General features: G+C 42.3%; 1 protein-coding gene across 1 annotated transcript in view; it reads left to right on the forward strand.

Annotated features, from left to right (window-relative positions):
• Nucleotides 1-11,305: 11,305 nt before the first annotated feature.
• Nucleotides 11,306-18,870, forward strand: part of PTPN9 (protein tyrosine phosphatase non-receptor type 9) — a 72,554-nt gene continuing 64,989 nt past the window's right edge. Inside the window, exon 1 of the mRNA XM_068991127.1 lies at nt 11,306-11,383. Within this exon, the coding sequence (XP_068847228.1) occupies nt 11,321-11,383 (63 nt within the window). The 5' untranslated portion in view covers nt 11,306-11,320. The remainder of the gene's footprint in view (nt 11,384-18,870) is intronic.

An 18,870-nucleotide genomic window follows, 5' to 3' on the forward strand; every position in this document is an offset into this window, starting at 1 on the left:
AATTGGCTGATGTCTTTTTTTATTAGGCTATAGTATTTATAGGATAATGTACGTGACTTAAGACATGTATAAGATTATTTTTTAACCTCAGGATACAATCACTAGACCCTTACCATTGTGTACAGAGTATACTAAGTAATCTATCTTCTATGACATGTTGCAGGACACCCTGACCTTAGGGGCTGTAAAAACTCTTTAAGGGTGGCGGGACAGGGAGCTTAGGAACAATGCCTAAGGCTCTGCCTACCTGCGGAGCAGCTCCCAAGACTTAACCCTTTATGGGCGGTCCCCCGCAGCTCCCCTCTCTTTATTTTTTTTTTAAAAGCTCTATAAGGTGTCGGTGTTGCAACATGTTTTTATGTATCAGAATTTTTATGTGTAAGAATTTTTTAACAATACTACGAATAAAACAAGGAGCCAAACAAATCACGATAAGCACAACAATTAAAACCGTGCCCACAGCAATTATGCTTTGCCACAGTGAATGCAAGCTAGGGAAGTTAGAAAATAAATTTTGTAAAAAATTGTCAACAGTATCAGCTATGTTTAGAGTAGCTTTAGGAGAATTTTTAATATTAAGAATTTTATTATGTAATTGCAATAGGTCTAGAGAAACATTAGTATTAAACCAAATTTTTTGTAGATGTTTTTTTACCTTATCCCATGGAAAGTCAGATGCATTATAAGCCTTTTTTGTAACACAAATCCATTTATAATTAGCATGACATTGAATTTTTATGCAAAAGCTAATGCTCTGAACTTGTTTTTTTAGAACTCTAACCACATCATATAAAGCTGATAGTCTATTTTTTATTTTTTTATCTATATCTTTTTGTGTTTTCATTACTTTAGTAACGTTATATGACAAGGAATCTACAGTATGAGCAGCTTGAATGGATTGTGCCAGAGATACAGAAGCAGTAACAGCAGTTGCTATAAGGGTGATTAAAGATACTATACCCAGAACAATCAGGCTCACACTTTTTTTAGTGCGGTTAAGAGCCGTGTTAATGCGTTGTAGCAATTTTAAAGCAGTCTCGTCATACCAAGCTTCAGTTATTTTAACTGGTAACATTACAAAAGCAGGTTGTTTTACTATTATAACTTGTTTTCTTTTTGTAACACCTCTTATGCAATTAGTAAGTATGCAATTAGAACAATTTAAATGATAAATATTTAATGACAATGTTATTTCTACATGGCTTTGTATCAACATAAATGGGTAAGGGACACAAGCTCGGGGATATAAAAACCCCGTAACTCCTACATTACCATATTTATTTTCACTGATATTGGGTTGTAAATATAGACTATTGCCATGACCAAAAGCAGCCAAAAGTTTCCACAGTTCTGTTTGAAATATCTGAGCACTGTTTACAGAGAGAATGGGTGGATGCTGTCCTCGATATTTAGGAAAATCAGGTTTTTCTCCAGGTGCCCAATCCCATAAAAAGGTGGTATTGGCATTGTTGATGTTGTACACCGACGCAACCCGGGCTCGACATAAAGTCCAAGGAGTGTCTATTTTTATGCGGATGCTTAGATGTTTGCCACAAAACGGAATGTCGAGAGGTCCAGTTCTGTCACGGTGCGATCTTTTTCCGGTTTTTTTATTAATGCCAGAAATAGATATATCAGCTGACACCTGTATACAGTGAGGATGTTGTAATTGATAAGAAAAGCACATAGGATATTGCGTAGTAAGACCATAAAAGGAGATATTGGCTTGTTGTTGAAAAAGTACCTCTTTAATGTTTTTTCCTTGTAATGCCGCTGCCATAGCAATGCCTTGCATATAGGAGGGTCCAATGTCAGCACAAATACGAATATAATCAGACAGATCTGCCTTCTTTTTATAAGGTCGTAAAGCAGCTTGACAGGCAGAGTTAGCGTTTTTAAAAGCCAATTGTTTTGTTAATACCATCCCAGCCTTTTTATCTGACATTATCTTACCTATAGTATTTAAGAGTCCTGATAAGGCTCATCAGGTCCCTGTCAGACCTTTGAAAGATCTTTTGTCTTAGTACTGGAGCTAGGGAGTTTTTTCTATGCCTGTCGGGCTGCATTTGATATTTGTGCATATGCACCAGGTAAGAAATTAAGTTGAGTATTAGTAGCCTGGAAAGCGCCTTCACCAATCAACATTTCATAGGAGGTCTGTATACCTTGCTGCCGATTAACATCGGCTATACGAGCACACTGTTCAACATATTTAGATTTTTATAATAAATAATCTCCCCCCGAAAGACAAGCTCTAGCTATTTGTTTTCAATCATTTGGGGGTAGATTTTGAGTACCCAAAACTTTCTGTCATAGCAACAGTGAATGGAGCGGTAGGACCGTATTGTGAGCAAGCAATCTTTAACTCTTTCAATTGTTTGAAAGGCAGCGCTTCATAGAAACGCTGGTTATTATGTTCAAAGACAGGAAAAACAAGAGAAAAATCGGAGACAACCTCACCAAGTCGTTGTGCTTGTCTCAATGTCTTTTGTAGCGGAGACACATTTTCAGATGGCGGAGGAGGAGGCCCCGGAGGGGGATCGAGACCAGCAACTACGGAAGGAGCATAGGCAGGGGGAAGAGGCGGAGCAGAAGGAGATTTTGAGTTGTTACTAGGAAGCTTGATTTCTGAGTTCTGTAAAGCAACAGTGAGATTTTTTAAACATTTAACCAAATCATCTTTAGATGTTGACGCCCCCTTTTCTTGTGCCAAAAAACCCCAATCTTCTTGATGGTATTTAGCAGCCTCTTCGTCTAATTTCGCCTCATCTGTGGAGGAAAGTGAATCATCATTATCTGGCAGACGCGATAAGTTACAAAACGGAGGGTCACCTTCAATTTCCTTGGGAACAGCATACTTGGGCTCCGAATCAGGAACATGAAGAGGATTTTCTTCCTGTTTTAATAAATTTTCTAAACGTTTTAATTTATCATTATCAAAGTCCAGGCAATCACGAATTAGTGTCCAAAAGGATAAAGTTTTTACAGGAACTTTTTTAGGGCCATGTAAAGTATAATGAGTCTGAATTTGTTTCCCTACCTTTTTTCACGTCTCTAAACTTACTGTGTCTTCTCTGGGGAACCAAGGGCAAACTTCCTCAATAAATGAAAGAAAATTGATTAATTTAGGTTTGGAAATAGTAATTCCCCGGTGTTTTAACATTACAGATAACATATGTGCAAACAATTGACGACTATGCGTCTGTCCCATATTTATACTCTCAACTATATACCTTACTGCTCTTTTTTTGATAGTCGCTAGTATACTTATATACTCACTCTTTTCGACTTAATATGAGCAGTGGCGAGGAGAAGCTGTCGATCTCGAGCCCCACGTTGGGCGCCACCTGCCGCGGCCAGCACAAGCAAGAGTTGCACCTGCACAGGGAGAGAACGGAGCGTCCCCGCTAAGAAAAATAAGAGAGAGACAAAAGATGGGGTTGAGAGGATCAGACCACAATTGGCTGATGCCTTTTTTTATTAGGCTATAGTATTTATAGGATAATGTACGTGACTTAAGACATGTACAAGATTATTTTTTAACCTCAGGATACAATCACTAGACCCTTACCATTGTGTACAGAGTATACTAAGTAATCTATCTTCTATGACATGTTGCAGGACACCCTGACCTTAGGGGCTGTAAAAACTCTTTAAGGGTGGCGGGACAGGGAGCTTAGGAACAATGCCTAAGGCTCTGCCTACCTGCGGAGCAGCTCCCAAGACTTAACCCTTTATGGGCGGTCCCCCGCACATGTCCAGTTCTTTTTTTTTTTTTTTTTCCATGTCCAGTTCTAACTGTTGCTTCCTGACCTGCATATAGGTTTCTCAAGAGGCAGGTCAGGTGGTCTGGTATTCCCATCTCTTTCAGAATTTTCCAATTTATTGTGATCCACACAGTCAAAGGCTTTGGCATAGTCAATAAAGCAGAAGTAGATGTTTTTCTGGAAGTCTCTTGCTTTTTCGATGATCCAGCGGATGTTGACAATTTGATCTCTGGTTCCTCTGCCTTTTCTAAAACCAACTTGAACATCTGGAAGTTCACGGTTCACGTATCGCTGAAGCCTGGCTTGGAGAATTTTGAGCATTACTTTACTAGCATGTGAGATGAGTGCAATTGTGCAGTAGTTTGAGCATTCTTTGACATTGCCTTTCTTTGGGATTGGAATGAGAACTGAACTTTTCCAGTCCTGTGGCCACTGCTGAGTTTTCCAAATTTGCTGGCATATTGAGTGCAGCACTTTCACAGCATCATCTTTCAGGATTTGAAATAGCCCAACTGGAATTCCATCACCTCCACTAGCTTTGTTCATAGTTATGCTTTCCAAGGCCCACTTGACTTCACATTCCAGGATGTCTGGCTCGAGGTGAGTGATCACACCATCGTGATTATCTTGGTCATGAAGATATTTTTTGTACAGTTCTTCTGTGTATTCTTGCCACCTCTTCTTTATATCTTCTGCTTCTGTTAGGTCCATACCATTTCTGTCCTTTATCGAGCCCATCTTTGCATGAAATGTTCCCTTGGTATCTCTAATTTTTTTGAAGAGATCTCTAGTCTTTCCCATTCTGTTATTTTGCTCTATTTCTTTGCATTGATTGCTGAGGAAGGCTTTCTTATCTCTCCTTGCTAGTCTTTGGAACTCTGCATTCAGATGCTTATCTCTTTCCTTTTCTCCTTTGCTTTTTGCTTCTCTTCTTTTCACAGCTATTTGTAAGGCCTCCTCAGACAGCCATTTTGCTTTTTTGCATTTCTTTTCCATGGGGATGGTCTTGATCCCTGTCTCCTGTACAATGTCACGAACCTCATTCCATAGTTCATCAGGCACTCTATCTATCAGATCTAGTCCCTTAAATCTATTTCTTACTTCCACTGTATAATCATAAGGGATTTGATTTAGGTCATACCTGAATGGTCTAGTGGTTTTCCCTACTTTCTTCGATTTCAGTCTGAATTTGGCAATAAGGAGTTCATGATATGAGCCACAGTCAGCTCCCAGTCTTGTTTTTGCTGATTGTATAGAGCTTCTCCATCTTTGGCTGCAAAGAATATAATCAATCTGATTTCGGTGTCGTCCGTCTGGTGATCTCCATGTGTAGAGTCTTCTCTTGTGTTGTTGGAAGAGGGTGTTTGCTATGACCAGTGTGTTCTCTTGGCAAAACTCTATTAGCCTTTGCCCTGCTTCATTCTGTACTCTCAGGTCAAATTTGCCTGTTACTCCAGGTGTTTCTTGACTTCCTACTATTGCATTCCAGTCCCCTATAATGAAAAGGACATCTTTTTGGGATGTTAGTTCTAAAAGGTCTTGTAGGTCTTCATAGAACCGTACAACTTAAGCTTCTTCAACGTTACTGGTTAGGGCATAGGCTTGGATTACCGTTGTATTGAATGGTTTGCCTTGGAAACAAACAGAGATCATTCTGTCGTTTTTGAGATTGCATCCAAGTACTGCATTTCGGACTCTTTTGTTGACCATGATGGCTACTCCATTTCTTCTAAGGGATTCCTGCCCACAGTAGTAGATATAATGGTCATCTGAGTTAAATTCACCCATTCCAGTCCATTTTAGTTCGCTGATTCCTAGAATGTTGATGTTCACTCTTGCCATCTCCTGTTTGACCACTTCCAATTTGCCTTGATTCATGGACCTAACATTCCAAGTTCCTATGCAATATTGCTCTTTACAGCATCGGACCTTGCTTCTATCACCAGTCACATCCACAGCTGGGTATTGTTTTTACTTTGGCTCTATCCATTCATTCTTTCTGGAGTTATTTCTCTACCGATCTCCAGTAGCATATTGGGCACCTACTGACCTGGGGAGTTCCTCTTTCAGTATCCTATCATTTTGCCTTTTCATACTGTTCATGGGGTTCTCAAGGCAAGAATACTGAAGTGGTTTGCCATTCCCTTCTCCAGTGGACCACATCCTGTCACACCTCTCCACCATGACCCATCTGTTTTGGGTGGCCCCACATGGCATGGCTTAGGTTCACTGAGTTAGACAAGGCTGTGGTCCTAGTGTGATCAGATTGACTAGTTTTCTGTGAGTATGGTTTCAGTGTGTCTGCCCTCTGATGCCCTCTCACAACACCTACCTTCTTACATGGGTTTCTCTTACCTTGGACGTGGGGTATCTCTTCATGGCTGCTCCAGCAAAGCGCAGCCACTGCTCCTTCCCTTGGACGAGGGGTATCTCCTCATGGCCGCCCCTCCTGACCTTGAACATGGAGTAGCTCCTCTTGGCCCTCCTGCACCCACTCCTTGGACATAGACTCAGTTCAGTTCAGTTCACTTCACTCAGTTGTGTCTGACTCTTTGCAACCCCATGAATCGCAGCACGTCAGGCCTCCCTGTCCATCACCAACTCCTAGAGTTTACTCAGACTCATGTCCATCGAATTGGTGATGCCATCCAGCCATCTCATGCAACATAGACGAGTAACCGATAAATCCGTGATCTGGGAGTGGTAGATAGGAGTGTCGGATAAGAAAACTGTGTGATGAAGAAGACAGATCATATTTTAGCTTAGAGAAAAAGAAAAGAGAAAAATGCAGAGAATAGCAGGAGGTAAATACCAGGCCCTAAAGTATTTGGTAATAGGGGAACTGTTATCTATACAAGATTTTTCACCTTCCTTACATAGCTTACTTCGGCCATCCTAGTGATTATAGATTTGGCCTATGAATAAACAAGAACAAATTTTTACCCTAGACATTGGTTAGTAGTATGACTTAATTATTTTTTTATGTTTTTGATGTGGACCATTTAAAAAATCTTTGTTGAATTTGTTACAATATTGCTTCTGTTCTGTGTTTTGGCTTTTTGGTCACGAGGCATGTGGAATCTTAGCTCCTTGACCAGGGATTGAACCCACATTGCCTGTATTGGAGAGCAAAATCTTAACCACTGGACAGCCAGGGTAGTCCCTGGCTTTACTTATTCTGTATCTGTCTTTTAGACATGTCTTTCATAGGCGGTAGATATTTTCGAGCAATATTTAAGATAACCTTTGGATTTTAGAGGTAAAGGTATTATGGGGGAAACTACAAAATTCTAATCACAGCTTTGGAAATGCCTCTATTCCTAGACTCAAACAAATATTTAAAGAGGCAGGAGAAAATGCTAAGACAGAGGTCTCAGAGTTAAGGTGGCTGTCTAATTGATTCAGTCATTCAATACATATTCATGAAGGATCTGCCTACTAGGTACTAGGCTCTAGGCACTGAGGGTAGCAGGGCCAGCAAGACAGATGTGGCTCCTGCCTTCCTGGCTAAGCAGGCAGACACAAGGCCAGTGAACATGGAAACTCGTGCATAATTACTGACTGTGATCAGCTCTCTGATAAAGAATAAGAAGGTGCTAGGAGAGAGTAACAGGGAGCAGTTCAGGGAGTAGTCAAGGAAGATCTTGCTGAGGAAGTGACTTTTGAGCTGAGACCTTAAAGATGAGTCAGATTTGTCTGGTGAAGGAGGTGGGAGGAAGGAGAGGGTAAGCTTTCTAGAGACAGACTTGAAACCTGTGCTTTCAAAGCAAAAAACAAATGTACAACCCCTAATACTCCTCTTCCTAAGGTTCCCTCTTTGTAATTTATTTTCCACTTTCAGATTTCAGTTCATGTTAATCTAATAAAATTGTGTTTTTTTTTTTCCTGTCGCCTATACTCCTTCAACGCTCTAGCCTTCCTTTTGAGGCCCTGCAGCCAAGCATTGAAAAATGGATCTACTTTATACACACACACACACACATATATGTATATATATATATATATGTTTTTTGGAAGATTAAAACTTCAGCTACCTCATACTGTGATGGTGAGATTAGATGAATGAAAAGAACAGTGTCTGGCACTTGGTAAGGATACAGCAAATGTGAACTATTAGTTCAGTGTATGTATGTATCATGATTTATTTACTGAGTATCTTATCGATGGGCCATTACATTGTTTCCAATCTTTTGTATTACAAATTGTTTTGTAGTTTCTAAGATTTGATTGACCAGGAAGACAGTATTGCACTTGATTTTGTTAGTCCCAGCCTGCAGTTCAAGGCAAGCCTTTGTACTCTGATTCTCCAAAGATTTCCCACTTAGAGCAAATCCAGCCAGCTGCCTTGCACTTGGTTCTGTTCCTTACGTCTCTGCTCAGAAACTTCCAAACATTATCCTGTTTGGACTGTGATAGGCAACAGTTCCAGAAAACTGTTCCCTTACACACCCACACGCCCACACACACAGCTGTGCTTCTGAAAACTCTGCTGATCTCTCTCTCCTAGCTCACTCTGTCCAACCTCCCCCTTTTAAAATTTCTGTCACCAGATACCTGCATGAGGAGTCAGAATGCTAGGATTCAAGTTTGAGTTCAATACTAATTAATTAGCTGTGTTGCCCCAACTCCCAGTATCCTAAGGGTCATTGGCAAAAACAAGTGTAAATAGTGGGTTGAGAAACTTCAATCTCTTCTATGTCCACTTGGTGATTTGTACTACTCAGGTTTGCCATTTCCAGCTTAGCCCTAGAGCCATTTGCCTCTTCGGGATAACAACCACATTTAAGCTACTATTAAAAAAATTTTTTTTGGAAAAGGTTATACATCCATGTGCAAAATTTAAACACACACACAATATTGTTAGAAGTCAAAATAGTGGTAACTCGAGTAGTGACTGGGAGGGGACAGAGGACTTTGACAAGTTGGGAATTTCTTGATCTGTGTGCTGGTTACATGGGTGTGTTCAGTTTACAAAAATCATGCTGTACACATATTTTCACCTTTATGTATATATATTATACATCACTAAAAAAGTTCTTAAAAAAAACTTAAAATGTATAACTGATCGTATAGGGGAAAGTCTCCCTCTTCCCTTCTGTTACCATGAATCCCAGTTCCCCTCCTGGGAGACCACCACTGCTCTCTTTCTTGTGTATCCCCTCAAACCTTTTTGGCATATAAATAAATTTACAAATACATATTCATTTCTTTCTTTATACAAGTGACAGCATGTTATACACACTATTTGGGTCTTGCTTTTTTCTCATTTAATAACATAGCTTACGATGTTCCATTCCTTACATGTGGAAGAGACCACTGTCTTGTTCATGGTTGTAACCCTAGGGCAGACTCAGTGCCTGGCATATATAAAATACTTGTTAAATAGTCTGCCAGAGGAGCATCCGGTTATAGTACTGAAACTAACTTCTTTATGGGGTAATGAACTCAACCTGGAGTCATCCTTACTGGTGAAAAGGAGAAAGTAACCCATCTGCTGCTGTTGCTAAGTCGCTTCAGTCATCTCCGACTCTGTGCGACCCCAGAGAAAGCAGCCCACCAGGCTCCCCCATCCCTGGGATTCTCCAGGCAAGAACACTGGAGTGGGCTGCCATTTCCATCTGAGGCAGAAACAAATCCAAATACCAAAGGGTTTCTTCTCTAATCAAAGGCAGCCTGAAGTTTCTATTGCAATGATGTAGAAATGAGATGAGGTCAGCGGTTACTTTTAACTTATTTTTAAAAAATATTTATTTATATAGGCTGCGCTATGTCTTCTTTGCAGCAGGTGGTCTTTCTCTAGCTGCCTCCAGGGGGCTACTCTCTAGTTGTGGCCTGAGGGCTTCATATTGCGGTGGCCTCTCTACGAGAGAGCTCAGGCTCTAGGGCGGTGGGCTTTGGTAGTTGTTGTCTATGGGCTCAGTTGCCTTGCAGCATGTGGGGTCTTAGATCCCTGACCAAGTCTAGAGTCCAGTGTCCAATGTCTCCTGCATTGGACCACTGGACCATCAGGGAAGTCCCACCAGAGGTTACTTTTTAAGTCCCAGAAGGAGCATCAGAACTCAGGGCATCTTCCTCTGTTGTCTGAGGACCCCTCCTGTTGGCCTCTGTGACCTTCAGCCCTCTGCCCTTGGCACTAGCTGTGGCACTACTTGTTAGCTGCATCCCGTTCAGAGTATTTTTGGTCTGGAATGATGCAAAAACGTACTAGACCCAGTCCTGCCTTCCCAGTGCCCTCTCTATTCCCAAACTGACTCCCAAGACCTTCCCCAAGCTCTTCGCAGCTCTCGCCTTCATGAAAATCAAACGCTTGCATACACTGCGTGATTCCTGCAAGGGGTTCGAAATTGAATGGTGTTTCTTTGGAAACACTAAAATTAACCACGCGGGTGATGGATTACCGGATACCGGTGGCGAGGAGTGAGAGCGAGCTAGGGCCGCGAGCAGCTAGCTAACAGGGTCTGTTTCTTCTACCTGCGGACCCTGGACTTAGTAAGCAACCTTTCCAGGGGTCTTTCAGTCAGCAATGACGCGGAAGTGGGTGACGACTGTGGATTCCTCACAAGGAAGTGACAGCAGCAAGTAACCCCAGTCCAGGTGCCTATGGCAGCTAGTTTTCAAACACTTGTATTTTCCTTCCTCCTCCACGGAGCTTAACCTCACGAAACTCACACCCTTTTTCTTCCTTTTTCTCGCTCCGCGCGCTGCAGAAGTCCCCGAAGCCCCTCCCCCGCCCCGGTTCCTCTGGGTGCCCCCTCCCCGCGCCGGCCTCCCCCGCCCCCGCCCCCTCTTCGCGTCCCCCTCCTCGCGCGCCGCCGCCCCCGCCCTTGGGCTCCTCTCTGTCTCCCCCTCCCGGACGGCGGTGGCGCTCGGCCGGGCCCTCCGCGTCGCCAGTTTGTGAATGAGACGCTCAGTTTCTCAATGGAGCCGCGGGGGGCTCGGGCGGGCGCAGTGCGGCCGCAGCGCTGGCAGTGAGCCTGGAGGGGGGCGCCTTTCCCTCGCTCCCTCCTTCTCTCCCTCCCTCCCGCCACCGCGGCTTTTGAGGAACGGGGCTGAGAGGCCGCGGCGCAGGTCGCAGGGCCCCGCATCCCGGAGGACGCCTCCGTCGTGTTCTGCTGGAGCCGGAGCGCCGCCGACGAAGCTGGTCGCCGAGGAGGCCGGTGGCCTTCGGGATATTTCCCCCAACTCCCCGCGGTCCTTTGCTCTGGGTTTAGAAACTTCTTGATTTCCCATTTCCTTTTTTAAATCCCGATTAGCTCCTCGCCTGCACTATTTTTTTTTTTTTTCCGGGAGAGGTGGGGGAGTGTGAGGAAAGGAACGAAGAAAATAAAAAAGGATTTCCGCCCAGAAGAGAGCGACAGTTCTGAGAGCTTTTTCTTAAGGAAACAGAAGCGGCGTTTGCGGCCGCCGCGGGCGCGGGGCCCCGCCGGCCCAGCCATGCGCGAGCCGGCCCCGGGCTGCTGAGGCGCGGGCACGCGGAAGCGGAGGCCCACCGCACCGGGCTCCCCGCGCTCCCGGGCGACTTCTGTCCGCCGGGCGGCGGCAGCGGCGGTGGGATGGAGCCCGCGACCGCGCCCCAGCCCGACATGGCGCCGGAGCTGACCCCGGAGGAGGAGCAGGTAAGCCGGGCTGCGGACGCGGTGGTGGGTGTGTCCAGACCCCCGAGGCCTAGCAGGGCTGCGCTCTTCGCGGCCCCGGGTCCGCGATGGCCTCCAACCCCCTCCCCCCCCGGCCGCGCCCCAGGCCGTCATCCCCCAAGCCAGGGGCGCCGCTGGCCGCTGCTTCTGCTCCCGGCCTCTTCAGTCAGCAGCTTACGGGCCGCGTGTTGCCCCCTCCCCGTATTCCGATGATGACTGCTGGGGGCCTCCCTTTACCCTTACCAACATCCCCCGACGTTTGTAAGAACACCTACGTTGCCTCTGGCCCTTCCACCCCTAAACGTGTTTTGCTTCATTCCGTGAGGGTTTGTGGTTTTCTAAGGTCAGAGAAAGCCCACTTTGGGGGCCGGATTCCTTCGGGGACTGTCTCCCCTCCCTAGGACAGTGAGAAGTCCATAGATGCTCTAGATTTTCAGACGAGCCCCTCGGGCTTTTTAGAGGGCTGTGGCCTACTTGGACATCATTCTGGAAGATCCAGGCTTTTTCAGGTTCCCAAAGTCTCTGGCCTTGACTGTCCTGTTTAGCTTTCTCTGGCTGGGCTCATCCCTTCACCCCCATTTACCTACCCCCATCTCATCTCACTGTCTCCATCTTTCTGAAGTCTACATTGAGCCCCATTGTCCCTTAAAGCTTAAGTTCCCAGAAGGAAACGGTTTGCGGTGTCATTTGAGGGCCTCGGATAAAGAAAGAGCCCAGGGTCCTTATAACTTTCCCTCGCCCACATTACTGTTGGGGAGACATGGGCCACTCCTCTGAGAACGGTAGGAAAATCTGAGATTGGAACCCTAAAGTCTTTTTACTCTTTCTTCCTTAGCACTGCCCACATCCATGGTCAGATATAACCATGCTCTTGATTCTATGTTTAAAAACAAAACAAATAAACAAACAGAAAAAAAAACCCTAAAAAAAGAAAAAAAGATGAACCATGCTGGTAACCATTTCATGCTTGCCAGGCCTTGTTTCCAAGGACCGCATTTGGTAGTACAATCTCTAGTGTGAAGACAGTCTGGTTTGCAAACTAATATTGGTTAATAGGCTTGTTTAAGACCAGGTTTTTAAAATGCCCTTGACTTTTCTCCTCATTTGTAGAGATGACTTTTTTCATATTTGGCTTTAGACCACAGCCTTGTCTTTTGACACCTAGAGATAAAATCAGCATGAGGAAAAAAAAAAAAAATTCTGCTGCTCTGTACAAGCAGTGGTAACATCCTGGTAACTGTAGTGTAATACAAGCAGGTGGCCAAGGAGACCACACTGCCAAAATTAGGGAAATACTACTTCAGTAGTAAGATGCGATGTGTTTGGTTGATTTTAAATGGGCAAAACTCTTTCACTTCTTTTCTTTTGGTTAGTCAGATTTGAAGTTTTTATATTTCTGAGACTTGAGGGCATCAGTATTCCACTATGAAAATGCCATTTGGTTGCGAATTAAAAAATTTAAACTGAGAGAAGTAAATATTAAAGTGTACGTAGTATTGATAAAGTATTAACTTTATTCTGTACATATATATATAATGTATATACATACATACAACTGTGTTTAAACTAGAAATAATATTGAATGAATGTGATGGAATTATCAAGGACTAGATGAAAATAGTAAAATGTACATATATTAAGATCAACAAGTTCTGTGGGTTTTTTAACCATAACTTTTCCTAAAAAACACCAGGTTTTCTACAGGTACTTCAAAATGTTGAGACATAAACATAAAAGCATAATTCCAGTTGTGGTAATGCCTGATAAAATATCATATTTTAATTTAATATCACATAAGAGTACTCTTAACTGATAAGATTACTTTAAACTATTGAAATTAAACAGCAGCAAATGCATTTTCGGCTTATCAAAGTAGTTTCCATGGGAAATAACACTTCATTCCATAATGCCCCATTGCTCAAACCAATTTTAGAACTCATTTGGAGTTGATTTCAAACTTTGTGTCAGAATCCTTGAAATATGTTTAGTGTTGGGAAAATCTTGTACATTTGAGCATCCATCTGATTTTGGGAAATAGAAAAAATTTTTTTGGAATCCTAATTGATAGGTAAAGGAGGACATCAAACTGTTTAACATAGTTTCAGGCTCTTTTTGAGGTGTGTAAACTGTCATAAAGATGTTTCTGGAACAGATCCCTCTCAAATAGTACCTCTCTCTATACAGTCATGCAAATCATAAACCCAGAAGTTTTCTTGGATACTCTGCTCTCTTTCAGCCCCTGTATGTTGTACATCATCAGGTTTTCCTGAATATCTCTTGAATTCTTTGACTTCTTCCACCCTCAGTTCAGTTCACCACCACCATTATTGTCGCCCTAGTTCAAGCTGCTGTCATATCCTGACAGAACTTTTGTTTCCTACTTGATCCCTCTGCATTCCTTAGCTCTTTTTCCAAGAAACAAAGGCAAATCGCATTCTGATTGCATTTTCCCTTCCTTGTGTGTGTTAGTCGCTCAGATGTGTCTGACTCTGCGGCCCCCATGACTGTAGCCCACTAAGCTCTTCTCTCCAGGCAAGAATACTGGAGCATTCCTTTCTGTAGGGGATCTTCCCAACACAGGGATTGAACCTGGGTCTCCTACACTGCAGGCAGATTCTTTATCATCTGAGCCACCAGAGAAGCTCAAAATGTAAGCATTTATAAAACCCTCAGTGGCTTTTCATAGCTCTTGGGATTGTTACAGCTCGTGTATGATTTGTTACAGCTCTTGAATGTGGTCTGCAGTGCCTCAGCCCTTGTATGGTTTAGAGCCCTAGCTTATTCTCACAGTTCATCTTTGCTCCAGGAACACTGGCCTTTTGGTCCTGCATTCTTGCCTGTTTCTTCCTGCTCCAAGGTCTTTGCACAAGCTGCTTTCCTCTGTCTGGAAATACCCTCCACTGTTAATTCCCTCTTCATCCTTCAGCTCATGGGAAGACCTTCCTTGTTCTCCTCAGTTAGGTTAGACCTGTTATTGGCTCTCAGAGTACCATGTACTGTCCTCTACATCACTTGTCTCAAGTTTACACTATTTGTATGATTGTATGGGGCTTCCCAGGTGGCGCTAGTGGTAAAGAACCCTTCTGGCTAATGCAAGAGATAAGAGATGCTGATTTGATCCCTGGGTTGGGAAGATCCCCTGGAGGAGGGCATGGCAACCCACTCCAGTATTCTTGCCTGGAGAATCCCCATGGCCAGAGGAGCCTGGCGGGCTGCAGTCCATAGGGTTGCAAAGAGTCGGACACAACTGAAGCGACCTAGCACGCACATGATTGTACGATGGGAAGCGCCATGAGGCTTGAACTGCATCTGGTTTTGCTCACCATCATATGAACATTACTGAGCATGACTGGCACTTAATGAACTGTTAGGAAATATAGTACTGGTGGAATGAAGAGTAGTTCTATTTGTGATATGTATACCAACAGCATCGTCTTTCCAAGTGGCTTATAAAAAAAAGGGCATTGTTCATTTTTATATATGTTTTGAAGGTCATCGTTATTACTTAGTAGTCTCATTTCCTATCTAGTCATGTTTTGAACTGATATTATACCCAGTCCTTTGTAACCTTGATGTTTCTTGCCTTTATGTTTTCAGTTCTCAATATTATAAAGCCTACAATTGAGTTACAAGAAAAAGTATGCTTTGCCTTTAAGAAGTTCACATGAATAACAACAGGGTAATAACAGTAACTGTTTCCTGTGCTCCTGCTTTGAGTAAGGCTCTGTGCTGGGCATTTCACATACAGTTAATCCTCATAAGATTGGAATTATTATCTCATTTTGCAAATGAGAAAACTCAGACTAAGAGAAGGAAATTGCCCAAATGCACATAGATGGCAAGTAATGGGGGCTTCCCTGGTGGTTCAGTGGTAAAAGATCACCTGCTAATGCAGGAGACCGGGATTGATCTCTCTCCAGGTCGGGAAGATCCCCTGGAGAAGGAAGTGGCAACCAACTCCAGTATTCTTGCCTGGGAAATCCTGTGGACAGAGGAACTTGACAGGATGCAGTCCATGGCGTCTCAAAAGAGTTGGACATGACTCAGAGACTAAACAACGACAGCAGCAAGCAAGTGATGGAGCCTTGATTTCCACTCAGCTCTAGTTATTCTGCCTCCCCTGCAGATGTTCCCTCTGTTACACTCACTACATTACATCTTGTGAAGCAGTTAACCAGCTTAATAAGATGCCTACGTGGATATGTAATAGCTAACTTTGGGTTTGGGTATTGATACATATATGCACATATATACATGTATTGATATGTGTTTGAGTTTGAAGTTGTTTTTTTTTTAATGAAAAAAGTTTTATTTATTTATTTGGCTGCACCAGGTCTTAGTTGCAGCACAAGGGATCTTTGATCTTCATTGTAGCATGCAGAATCTTTAGTTGTAGCGTTTGGGATCTCGTTCCCTGACCAGGGATGAAATCTGAGCTTCTTGCATTGGGAGCTCAGAGTCTTAGCCACTGGACCACCAGAGAAATCCTTGACGATGCTTCTTAAAATATAGTATTAAAAATTCAGGGGCTTTCTTGGTGGTCCCGTGGCCGGGACTCCACACTCCCAGTGCTGGGGGCTCGAGTCCATCCCTGGTCAGGGAACTAGATCCCACATGCTGCAACTAAAGACTGAAGATTTGGTGTGCTGCAAATAAGACCCTACACAGCCAAATATATTAAAAAAAAAAAAAATGGAGACAGAAAAATTTGGAAAACCTTATTCAGACCTGTTTATTTCCAGCAGAAACATATTGTACAGCCTGTGCAAGAAATTATGATGAAATTACTCTTGGAAAAAAATTGTTCCTTAAGATAGAGTTGGCAACTCTCTATTTTGAGGTGTAGTTACAATAAAAATTTACTTTTTAAAATATTTTCTTTTTCTTTTGTATATGAGAGATCGCTATTCCTAGAGCCAAATATGAAGGATATTATTTCTCCAAATTGTAAAAGCCAAGGTGTTTTTGTGTCAGAAATATATTCTTTTTTTGATATGTTTATGTGTGAATATAAAAGCCTTTCTTAATAGGCTGGCAAAATTGTAAACTTGCCAGTGTGAAGGGTAATTTCTGCATTTCAGTACTAATCTTCATTCTTATTATTGTAATTGTCTTAATTTTACTTTTCCAAAGCAGGTACTCTCACATTTGTAACTTGACCTGAAGTTGGTAATTTTATCAGATATGCTAAATTATAATTAACTTGACCACCAGGGTTAGTTAAAGGTGTGTTACTTATCTGTTCTGTGTCCACATAACCTACAGAAAGCGAGATATCTTGGACTGCATCAATTTAGGATAAGTTATGAGAAAAACTTCCTCTTTGCAATAAACCTTAAAAGAAAGACGTTTAACAAGGATTATAAACCTATTTGATGGACTCTCTAAGGAATTACAGCCTTTAGGGTCTTTTGGTTTTTCACAGATTTCCCAGTAATGGCCAGTAGATTAATTGTTTTCTAAAATAGTTACACGTTTATTCGTGTTTTCATTTTAGTTGGTTCTAATAACTTACAGAATCCTTCTGTCACTTTATAAATAATACATGTTTTTTAAAGTTGTTATAATAGATAATCTACTAATACTTACTTTCAAAGCTTCCAAAGAAAATTTTTATTTTAGAGTTCATGGTGTTTAGAGCTTATTTGTAAGGATTAATAAGCTAATGCATATAGATAGTAATGCATTACACAGTAAGCACTCCGTTACATTAACCATTATATTCTCTGTCTTTGAATAGTGAAAGAGTTTAAAGCCAAGTTAGCTTAAACCAAACCTAAGGGAGAAAAATATTCATATTTCACACTGAGGATAATCACTTAGCATGGATTCTTTTGAATGCCAGAAAATAGTTATCTTGCACCTTCATAGTGTAATTTTCAAAAAGCTATTCTGATTCTGTGCCATGATTTGTGTTCTTATAACAGGATTTTCTGAAATTAAAAATTTAACTGCCTTGCAGTGGACTTTAGAGATTTTTGGCATTTTTCCCAAGGGCAGGGGTTTTGTCCTGGTTTTTGTGGCCAAGAACTTCCCTTTTCCCACAGCCTCACATGTCCTGTGCTAAATGTCATCTGTCCCCCTGGAAGTAACCGTACGTCAAGGACCAAATGATTCATAATGTTGAGTCCTTCCAGAAAGGGGAAGAAGAGGGGATAGATGAAGTATTCTCATTCCTTCCCTTATTGCCAGTAGCTAAAGATATTGTAATTAGCACTTAGGCAAGATCTCATTTGAATGTGAGACTTTTCTTCTTTTAAAACTTCTGAGTGTATTTTTCTTTTAAAACTTCTGAGTGTATCAGGGGTCTTGGGCTTTAGTTGTGAATGTTAAAGAGACCTGTAGATATTTCCCAAGGAACCTAACTTCTGATACTTACTAATGAATTGAAAAGTAAGACAAACACTCTAAAAAGGAACTGAACTGTTTAATAGAGGTAAAAGTTAAAACTCATTGTAGGTCAGTACAGCTGAATCTCATTTTATGACATATATATCTTTATTATCGTGGAAAAGACACAGTAATGTTAGGATTCTCCACCTTTGTTCTCTAAATGTTCAGTTCAGTTCCGTCACTGTGTCCAACTCTTTGCGACCCCATGGACTGCAGCACGCCAGGCTTCCCTGTCCATCACCAACTCCCAGAGCTTGCTCGAATTCATGACCATCGAGTCAGTGATACCATCCAACCATCTCATCCTCTGTCGTCCCCTTCTCCTGCCTTCACTCTTTCCTAGCATCAGGGTCTTTTCCAATAAGTCCACATATTAAGACCTGTTTTATAGCAGAATGGCTGAACCACTGCAGTGTCAATATTATACATCAGAGTCCCTAACTCTGGTTATTTGTTCAGGTACTTGGATGTTCAGTGCAATTTCAGCCATTTCACACCTGTTTTATCATTCTGCCTTGATGTCTTAGACAGTTAAGGCTACTTTCTTTTTCCAAATCAATCATTATTACAGTCCCAGTGCTCCCCCGTATGCCTCCACACTGGAATAGTTGCTGTTTTTTATTCCTCTTCCTCTGGAGTAGGGACAGATATTCCTAGAATAGGTAGTTAAGCTTGCGCTGCTCAGTGCTGGAGGGCCTATGCTTACTGGAATGAGCGCTTTCATATATGATTTTGAAAAGACCTGGTTAGAACCTAACTGAGATGGCTTGGGGCTGGGGGCTGGGAATAGGAGACGAAGAAGCTTCAGAGCCCATGGGAAGAGCTGTTTATTAAGGATTGGTTATCTCTTAGGTCCAGACTATAAAATGATGAAACCCAAACAGTAGATTAGAGATGGCTTTTTCGTTAGTTTCTGCTTCTGAGAAAAGCATTCCATTCTTTTCTCTGGGAAAGACAATTTCTGTTATGTACTGGTTTCCTCTAAAATACCAGATCCATTCAAAACAAACATGCACACTTCTTGTCTTTTTATCCAGCATGGGTGGCACAGATCTAACAAGCCTAGTAGAATTATT

Source organism: Capricornis sumatraensis, chromosome 19, assembly GCF_032405125.1.
Source record: "Capricornis sumatraensis isolate serow.1 chromosome 19, serow.2, whole genome shotgun sequence".
Lineage (NCBI taxonomy): Eukaryota > Metazoa > Chordata > Mammalia > Artiodactyla > Bovidae > Capricornis > Capricornis sumatraensis.